We start from the raw sequence: 9,810 nt of genomic DNA, 5'->3' as shown, positions 1-9,810 counted from the left end.
GTGGTGATGCCCTGGGGGAGAGTCTCCCTGGCAGGAAGACCTGAGGCCTCAACTGTGACCAGGGAGGTGGAGTCGAGGGAGGGAGATGGAGGGGCGGTGCACGGAGGGAGAGAGGCCACGGCCCGGCCACAGAAGGCCCTGAGGGGGACTGAAGATGTTCCTTGGGTGGCAGGCAGCTCCTGCGGGCAGTGAAGACATGGCTCCGCACTGGTGCAGTTAGGAGAGGAGGTGACCACAGACTTGGGGACTAGGTGGCCGAGGTGCAGATGGGCTTGGGGCAGAGCCAGTGTTGACAAGCAGCTTAACTCAGGGCCTGTCCTTCGAGGCAAAGCTGATGGACGGGGTATGGGGTGTGCCGTGGTCCCACCATCCCCGAAACTCCATTCCCCCGCCCCCGTCCGCTGCTGGGTTCCCATCCTGTCCAGTGGCCATGGCTTCGTTGTTCCCTGTTCTCTTCTTTTCCTGAAGCCCCGCATCCAACAGTGGGTACATGGAAGACAAATTTCTAAAGCCTTTGTATCTGAAAATGTCTTTATTCTTTGATCTGTCACCAGGCTGCGGTGTAGTGGCACGATTTCAGCTCACTGCAGCCTCCATCTCCCAGGCTCAAGCAATCCTCCCACCTCAGCCTCCCAAGTAGCTGGGACTTCAGGTGCACCCCACCATGCCTGGCTAATTTCTGTATTTTTAGTAGAGACCAGGTTTTGCCATGTGGCCCAGCCTGGTCTCTAACTCCTAGACTCAAGTGATCGGCCCACCTCGGCCTCCCAAAGTGCTGGGATTACAAGTGAGAGCCACCGCGCCCTACCTCCACTCACGATTTTACATGGAAATCAGCCAGGTCCAGTAGCTTATGCCAGTAAACCCAGCACTTTGGCTAGGCTAAGGCGGGAGGATCGCTTGAGCCCACGCGTGTTTGAGACCAGCCTGGCAACACAGCAAGATCCCGTCTCTGCTGAAATAAAATTAATACATCAATCAATGGAGCTCATTTTCAGTTGGAAGCTGTGAGGTCCACCGCTCTCTGTGTGGCCTAAGGCCCCAGCCCAGCCCATGTGCCCGGGATTTTATCTCAGCTGCTTTCTACATCTTCTCCATGTCCATGGTGTTCTGACACTTGACAAGGGTAGCCCCAGTGCCACTGATGCTTCCCTGGCCTGGCGCCCTCTGGGCTCATGCCACCTTGGGAATGATGTGTGCCCTCACTGGGCAGCTTCATGGATTCTCTTATTCCCATGAGCTGGTGGGTTGAGTGTATCCTATCGCAGTTCTGGAGCTGGAAGTCTGAAATCAAGGTGAACACTCCCTCAAAGTTTCTAGGGGGCTCCCACTCGCCCCTCCCAGCTTCCGGGGACTCCAAGGGCTTCTCATGGCAGCGTCACTGCAGTCTCTGCCCCATCCGCACCGGCCCTGTCCTCTGTGCCTCCTCCTCTGTCTCCTATAAAGACTCCTGTCATCGGCTGCAGGGCCACCTGGGTCATCCAGGATGGTCTCGTCTCAGAATCCTTCATGACATCCGCAGAGACCCTTTTCCATGTAAGGCCATGTGCACAGGTGTCAGGCTAGGGCTTATGTGTGTTTTGGGGAGGTCTCATTCAAGCCACTGCACAATGTATAGCCAAAAAAAATCAGCCTGGCCCAAAGGCAAAACCCTGCCTCTACTAAAAATACAAAAATTAGCCTGGTGTGGTGGTGCGCACCTGTAATCCCAGCTACTTGGGAGGCTGAGGCAGGAAAATCCCTTGAGCCCAGGAGGCAGAGCTTGCGGTGAGCCGAGATTGCACCACTGAACTCCAGCCTGGGTGACAGAGCGAGACTGCATCTCAAAAACTAATTAATTAATTAAGGTGGCTCCCTGTCACATTTCTGTTGCCTTACCAAGAGAGAGACGGAGCCTCCCAGGTCGCAGCCGTGCACGGCCTAAGTGACAGATGCCTGTGCAGACCTGGCTCTGTTGGCTCCCTAGCCCCAGCGCGGTTCCCATCCTGCTTCGACTTCTCGCGAGCACCAGTCCCTGTGCTCCTGGTGAAGCCATCACCTTCTGTCCACTTTGGAGCCAACTGGACAAGGGCTTGCACCCAGTTGAACGATTCTCCAAAACTGTTTGCATCTGTTTGAAGCTTGTCTCCTTGGGAACCTGCGATTCTCAGAGCCCACTGGCTTGAAGGCAGATGCCTTTCATGGAGGCGACAGGCAGAACCTGACGTCCAGCCAGGGCCAAAGAAGGAAAAATGCTCAGCAGGAGAGCTGGGAGGAGCGTGGGATGAGACAGATGCACGGAGCCACCTCCACCCTCTCCCGCGGCCAGGAGGGAGACTGCTGGGCCTCGCCGTCCCTCAGGATGGGTTGCTTGTGGAGGAAGACCTTGTCCTTCTGCCTTGTTTTTGTGCCCATATACCTACATGGGGCTTCATCGCAGGAAGCCGCCCCAGCAGGGCCAAGGAAACCCTTTTTTGAGAGGCTCCGCAGACTGGAGGAGCAGGCAAGTACACCCCTGACATGGGGCGGTCGGTGTTTTAAATTGGCAACAGATGAAAGGCGGTTGCGACAGCAGCAGAGTGGAAAGCGTCACGGCTTGGTGGACGCGTACACGGCGTGATGTTCTTTCCATGGTGAAGATTATTTCACCTGTAGTTGGACACCAGTGGAGAGGTGTGCTGGGCTCCACTCACACCAGACACAAGCCTCATAACGTGGGGGTCAGGTGGGACCAGAAGCTAGGAGGGGGTCTGGAAGGGAGTCGGGGGAGTTGGGGGCCATGGGGGCCGGCAGTGTCACGGGGAGTGGAAGCTGAGAGGTCACAGGTCCACCTTGAGGCAGAGGGTGTGGACGGCCTCTCGGACTCCCACGCCGGGTTGACAGACCGTTCTGGAGTGCTCTGTGCTTGTCGTACCTATGCTGGGTGCTTCCTCATAAAGCACTCCTGAGGCCACCCTGCTGTCCCCACTGACAGGCAGGAACTGGGGTCCCAGGGGGAAGTGGCTTGCCAGTGGTTGTGGGGGCTGGGGCGGGGATCAGAGCCCCAGCTGTGGGCCTGCAGTCCACACCCCACGTGGGGCAGCTGCACAGCCCGGGGCTGATCTCTGTCATCCGCCACATCTCATGGAATCACAGTGGGATCAAGTCAGTGGGCGGACAGCCAGTGCCGACCATGGGCCTGGCACGCAGGCGGTGCTCCCAACGTGAGGGGCCAAGTCTTACCCGCCCCAGCCCATCACCGACGCGTCCTCTTTACAGTTCCGGAGATTCCAAGAGGTGACCTTGACGCACCTGCAGAGCGTCGCCAGCAACTACAACGTGTCTTACAACGTGGACTTGCGGTTCCGGAGCCTGGCGGAGGAGAGCCAGGCCGTGGCTCAGGCAGTCAACCGGTCACAGGCCGAGGTGCAGGAGGAGCTGGCGCGGCTCAGGGCCTGGGTGAGGAAGGCGTGGCGCCGAGGCCGCAAGGTAGACACGCGGCTTCGGGCCTTGGACCTCACCCTGGGCGAGAGGAGCCAGCAGCAGGCCCGGGAGAGGAAGGAGCACAAGGCCCAGAGGGATGCCCTGCAGGACTCACTAGCCCGCCTGGAGGGCCTTGTCCACAGCCAGGGCGCCAGGCTGGCAGCTCTGGAGGGGCGGCTGCCCGTGGCCCACCGTGGCACTGCAACTCCGGGGCCGGCCCTGGTCCCAGCCCCAACCCAGCCTGAGCAGCTGGGCCCGAGCTCCCTGAAGCTTCCGAGGGACAGGCAGGAGCTCCGAGCTGCATCCGAGCACAGAGGCCCCCAGCAGGACTCCTCCGCCCCTCTCCAGGGGACGTGGGAGCCTCCAGCCCCAGGCAGCCGTCGGGCACTCAGCGGGGCTGCCACAGCCCTAAGAGGCCCTCCGCAGCAGGGACCAGGAGACAGTAAGTCCCGCAGGCCCCCGTCAGCCCCAGGCTTCCCTCCAGCTCCCTCTTAGACCAGGCCCCTGGAAAAGGCTTCTCTGAGGGATGGAGTTAGGGGCCTGGAGACGGGGAGAGGATCTGGGATCATCCGGGTGGGCCCCATCATCATGGGGTCCTTGTAAGAGGGGGCAGCAGGCACAGAGTGAGATGAGGACGTGAGGACGGAGGCAGAGGTGGCGGGATGCACAGACGGGGCCCCACGCTGAGGCGGGGAGGTGTCCCTGGGAGCTGGGAAGGGTGGGAGATGGCTTCTCGTGGAGCCTCCAGAGGAGCCAGCCCTGCCCACAGCCGATTTGGGCCCTGGGAGACCACGCTGGCCTTGTGATCTCCGGAAACATGAAACACTAAACCTGCGCCGTGTGAGTCATGAAATTTGCGTGCAGAGACTCGCTGGCAGTGAGGGGCGCTGGCTCATCTGTGTGGGCTGACAGCTGGGGCTCCCAGCGGGACCCCACCACTCCCTAACGGCCCTCATGCGCAGTCTTCTGCCTGTGGAATTGGGGTGATCCCATTGAGAGGGTGAAGGAGACGCGGCAGGGGAGCCGTCGGCAGGGCCAGCGCGACAGAGTCAGTGCTTTGTGAAGGGTGGCTGCCGGGAGCAGGAGCCGCAGCGCCGGCGGTGGGACAGCACCCACACGGCATGCGTGCTTCTGGACGCTTCTGCACGGCCTCCTGCACGGGGCTGACCCTCCCTCCTCTGTTCCTAGCTTGCAGCGTGGGCCCCACCCTGGTTTTCCCCAACGCCTCCACGGAGAACGTGGTCTTCCTCAGGCCCAGCTTCAGCGCCGCCCTGCGAGCCCTGTCCTTCTGCAGCTGGGTCCGCACCACCTCCAGACACCTGGGCACCCTCCTGTCCTACGCCACCGAGGACAATGACAACAAGCTGGTGCTGCACGGCCGAGACTCCATGCCGCCCGGCTCCATCCACTTCGTGATCGGAGACCCGGCCTTCAGGGAGCTGCCCCTGCAGCCGCTGCTGGATGGCCAGTGGCACCACGTCTGTGTCATCTGGACATCCACCCAGGGCAGGTATTGGCTCCACGTGGATCGCAGGCTGGTGGCCACCGGCTCCCGCTTCAGGCAGGGCTACGAGATCCCCCCCGGAGGGTCCCTCGTGCTGGGCCAGGAGCAAGACAGCATTGCGGGAGGGTTTGATAGCTCTGAGGGCTTTGTGGGGAGCATGGCTGGCTTGGGCATCTGGGATCGGGCACTGGTTCCCGGGGAAGTGGCAAACCTTGCCACTGGGAAAGAGTTCCCGACAGGTGCCATCCTGACGCTGGCCAATGCTGCATCGGCAGGCGAATTGGTGCAGAGGACCAGCTGCCCCTGCCCAGAGCTCTGTCCGTGAGGCCACGCTGCACAGGGCTATGGCCAGCAAGTGGAGCATGCCCCTGTCCACGTTCCGCCAGCCCCGCCCAGCACATTCCACAGAGGACACCCAAACCCGTACTGCTGTGCACACCTGCGCCCTCACATAGCAGTGCCTCTTCCTCCTGGGCGGGTGGGGAGGTGGACAGGGAAACAGCGAGCAGGGACAGAGAGAGCCTGGGGTCGGGGACCACAAGGCCATGTTCTTTCCACCAGCACAGCGTTCTTTTCTTACCAATGCACTTCCTTCCTTCCTTTCTTTTTCTTTTTTTTTTGAGACAAAGTCTCCCCTGACTCCCAGGCTGGAGCGCAATGGCATGATCTTGGCTCACTGCAGCCTCTGCCTCCCGGATTCAAACAATTCTCCTGACTCAGCCTCCCACGTAGCTGGGATTACAGGCACATGCCACCATGCCCTGCTGATTCTTGTATTTTTAGTCAAGACGGGGTTTCAGCATGTTGGCCAGGCTGGTCTTGAACCCTTGACCTCAAGTGATCCGCCTGCCTCCATCTCCCAAAGTGCTGGGATTACAGCATGAGCCACCACACCCAACCCGTTGCTTCTTCTTTTCCTCTCCTTCCTTCTTCTTCTTTCTCTCTTTCTCTTCTCTTTCTCTCTCTTTCTTTCTGATACGATCTTACACTGTCACCCAGGCTAGAGTGCAGTGGCACAATCATAGTTCACTGCAGCCTCACCCTCCCTGGCTCAGCTGATCCTCCCACATCAGCCTCCTGAGTGGCTGGGACTATCGGCACACACTACCACGCCTGGCTGAACAATTTTTCTTTCTTTTTTTTTTTTCCCCGAGATGGGGTCTCATTCTGTCGCCAGGCTGGAGTCCAGTGGCACAATCTCAGCTCACTGCAACCTCTACCTTTCGGGATAAAGCGATTTTCATGCCTTAGCCTCCCAAGTAGCTGGGACTACAGGTGCATACCACCATGCCCAGCTAATTTTGGTATTTTTTGTAGAGATGGGGTTTTGCCATGTTGGTCAGGCTGGTCTCAAACTCGTGACTTCAAGTGATCTACCTGCCTTGGCCTCCCAAAGTGCTGGGATTACAGGCGTGAGCCACTGTGCCCGGCCCAGGCAGTGCTTTTAAAACAACTTTATTGGCGTGGCACGGTGGCTCACGCCTGTAATCCAAACACTTTGAGAGGCTGAGCTGGGTGGATTGCTTGAGTCCAGGAGTTTGAGACCAGTCTGGTCAACACGGTGAAACCCCGTCCCCACTAAAAAAAAAAAAAAATTAGCCAGGCATGGTGGTGTGTCCCTGCAGTCCCAGCTTCTTGGAAGGCTGAGTTGGGAGAATCACTTGAGCCTGGGAGGTTGAGGCTACAGTGAGCTGAGGTTGCGCCACTGCACTCCAGCCTGGGCAACCAGAGTGAGACCCTGTCTCAAAAAACAAAGCATTCTGCACACAGTGGCTCACACTTATAATCCCAGCACTCTGGGAGGCCGAGGCTGGTGGATCACCTGAGGTCAGGAGTTCGAGATCAGCATGAATAACATGGTGAAACCCAGTTTCTACTAAGAATACAAAAAAACATTTAGCCAGGCGTGGTGGTGCATGCTTGTAGTCCCAGCTACTCAGGAGGCTGAGGCAGGAGAATCGCTTGAACTCGGGAGGTGGAGGTGGCAGTGAGCTGAGATCGCACCATTGCACTCCAGCTTAGGCCACAAGAGCAAACTCCTTCTCAGGAAAAAAAAAGCAAAACAAAACTTTATTGAGGAAAATTTACATATGATAAAATTCACTCGTTTCAAGCACATAGTTCAGAGATTTGCAGTGAATTGACCTAGTTGTGCAAGCGTCATCACAACCGAGTTTTAGGACATTTCTGTTCCCTTCCCAAAAACCTGTGTCTGTTGCAATCATTCCTGGCCCCACCCACGCCCTCCCCAGCCTCTGGCGGCCACACATCTGTTTTCCGCCTCCGTGGATGTGCCTGTTCTGGACATTGCATATAAATCAAACAGTGAATTGTCCGTGTGTGTCTCATTTCTTTCAATTAGCACAAGGTTTTTGTGGGAAGCAGAAAAGTTCCTTTTCAAAGTTTCCTTTCTTGTTAAAAGGTAAGTGTGCTGGTAGCTCTTTGTTACGCCCTCTCCTATGTAGCTGTTAGACACGCCATGCTTACAGGCACGTAGTACATTCTATGTCCTTGTACTTTAACCAGGATATCTGTGCTGGACGTGCTCACAGGCCTGTGCCAGCTCTCCATTGCTTTTACCTGTTTATAAAAGTTTTAAGTTGTTAGCCGATCGGGTTTTAGTTTAGATTGTGAGGTCTGGCTGCAGCCAGCGGAGATCAGACACAGGAGAAAGGACGACCCCAAATGCGTGAGGGATAAATGTGTGTGCTTTCCTTTGTTTGCTGTACTTTTGTGGCAAGATGGCCAGCGAGGGTCCCCTTCCTGCAGTCCAGGAAGTAAAACTTGCGTTGCCGAAAGATCTTTTGTCTCAGTGCCGATTTTTCTTTGTGGCACCGAGCATCTGTTTCCAACAGTGTTCAAGCTTCATCCCTGCTGAGGTGTGTGTCAGTGTTTCACTTGTGTTGGTGTCAAACAACGTCACATTGTACAATGGACACGTGTGGTTTATCCATTCATCCGCAGGTGGACATCTGGGTGTTTCCAGTGGAGTTATTGTGGATAAGGTTGCTCTGAGTGCTCTCATGTGAGTCTTTGCGTGGGCGTTTGTTTGCTTAGGTGGATACCTAGGAGTGGAATTGCTGGTCATATGGTAAATTCATGTCTAGGCTTTCAAAAAAACTGCCCACCTATTTTCCAAAGTTGCTGTATCATTTTTCTTTTTCTATTTTTTTTTTTTTTTGAGATGGAGTCTCGCTTTGTTGCCCAGGCTGGAGTGCAGTTGTGCAATCTCAGCTCACTGCAACCCCCACCTCAGGGGTTCAAGCGATTCTCCGGCCTCAGCCTCCTGAGTAGCTGGGACTACAGAAGCCCACCACCTTGCCTGGCCAATTTTTTGCATTTTCTTAGTACAGACGGGGTTTCACCATGTTAGCCAAGATGGTCTCAACCTTGTGACCTCGTGATCCCCCCACCTCGGCCTCCCAAAGTGCTGGGATTGCAGACATGAGCCACCGTGCCTGGCATGCTGTATCATTTTTCATTCCCACCAGCAATCTATGAAGGTTCCCGTTTCTCCACATTCTTGTCCACATTTGGTTTTGTCTGTCTTTTTGAGACAGAGTCTCACTCTTATCGCCCAGGCTGGGGTGCAGTGGTGCAATCTCGGCTCACTGCAACCTCCTCCTCCCAAGTTCAAGCAATTCTCCTACCTCAGCCTCCCAAGTAGCTGGGATTACAGGCGCCTGCCACTATGCCTGGCTAATTTTTTGTATTTTTAGTAGAGACGGGGTTTTACCATGTCGGCCAGGCTGGTTTTGAACTCATGACCTCAGGCGATCCACCCGCCTCAGCCTCCCAAAGTGCTGGGATTGCAAACATGAGCCACCAGGCCTAGCCTGTCTCCCTTTTGGATGATATTTGTAACATTTTTTTCAATTGTCAATCATGGCAGCATAAAACACATCACTTGTATTGACCATTTGAACAGACATGTATCTGATGTACATTGATCATGACGTTGGAGATTCCCCAGAAAAACCCAAACGCAAGATCTCCAAGAATCAGAAAGTCAGCTGGTGCAGACAGGAGAAGGGGGGGTGCGGTGGGGTAGTCACAGCGAGGGGCCCAAAACCACTGACCAGAACAGGCCTGGTTCTCAGAATTCACCAGTCCCTCCTGTTCTCGCGCTTCCTATCTGAAAAGTGAGGAGGCCGAGGAGAGAGTCCCACAGCCTTCACTCGAAGATCCAGGAGGGGCCCGAGACCCTCCTCTGCCCAGCGCATGGGTGGTTTCAGCCCTGCAGGTGCCTGGGCCCTGCCCAGCTGGCCCTGTGGGGCAGGGACTCTAAAGCAGTCCCTCGAGTCTCCTAGCAACGTCTCTGTAACATCTCTGCCTGTGGACCCAGCATTTCCGGGCCTTCAGGTCCAGATCAGCCCGGCCCACCTTCCGCAACACCCCCTGTGGGTGAGTCAAGGTCGGAGATGGGATTTTAGAGCTGGAAAGCCCCGAGGCCCTGGCGTGACCGCTCCGAGTCACCCGCAGAGTTCCGCTTCTGCACAGCGGTGTCCAGCCCCGTGGACGGCAGCTCCTTCCCAACAGCTTTCCTTCCCCAGCCTCCTCAGACGTTTCTGGAACAACCTTGCTCCACCCCACTCTGCCTTTGAGGACGAAGCCACAGAACGTCATGGGAAAGATTGGTCATTCGGGTCATGAATAGTTCTTGTGACAGCGATGTCCTTAGCACGGTTGTCTTGCCCAAGGTCCCAAGGAGGTGAACTGGGGCAGGGCTTTGAGGCAAAGGCTCTAGTGACCCCCAGATGGGAGCAGAGGCGGGGCGAGGAGGGAGGGGCGAGGAGGGAGGGGCGAGCAGAGGCGGGGCGAGCAGAGGCGGGGCGAGCAGAGGCGGGGCGAGCAGAGGCGGGGCG

At 56.8% G+C, this 9,810-nt stretch overlaps 1 protein-coding gene across 1 annotated transcript; it reads left to right on the top strand.

The window, feature by feature from the left end:
* Positions 1–1,833: 1,833 nt before the first annotated feature.
* PTX4 (pentraxin 4) lies at positions 1,834–5,559 on the top strand. Its single transcript, XM_017510982.2, has 3 exons — positions 1,834–2,482; positions 3,238–3,883; positions 4,630–5,559. The coding sequence occupies exons 1-3, from the start codon at positions 2,264–2,266 to the stop codon at positions 5,268–5,270; spliced, it is 1,506 nt and encodes a 501-aa protein (XP_017366471.1). The 5' UTR covers positions 1,834–2,263; the 3' UTR covers positions 5,271–5,559.
* The last annotated feature ends 4,251 nt before the right edge of the window (positions 5,560–9,810 follow it).

This window comes from Cebus imitator, unplaced genomic scaffold (genome assembly GCF_001604975.1).
Source record: "Cebus imitator isolate Cc_AM_T3 unplaced genomic scaffold, Cebus_imitator-1.0 Scaffold444, whole genome shotgun sequence".
Taxonomy (NCBI): Eukaryota; Metazoa; Chordata; class Mammalia; order Primates; family Cebidae; genus Cebus; species Cebus imitator.
Note: the sequence above shows the minus strand (reverse complement) of the source record. Positions and strands in the feature narration are given on the sequence as shown.

Excerpts from the sequence above, each read along its gene's own strand:
- PTX4 (XM_017510982.2), top strand. The coding sequence starts at position 2,264 with ATGAGACAGATGCACGGAGCCACCTCCACCCTCTCCCGCGGCCAGGAG. Across the intron at positions 2,483-3,237 it reads TCCGCAGACTGGAGGAGCAG|TTCCGGAGATTCCAAGAGGT; the intron begins GCAAGTACACCC and ends TCCTCTTTACAG. Across the intron at positions 3,884-4,629 it reads GCAGCAGGGACCAGGAGACA|CTTGCAGCGTGGGCCCCACC; the intron begins GTAAGTCCCGCA and ends CTCTGTTCCTAG.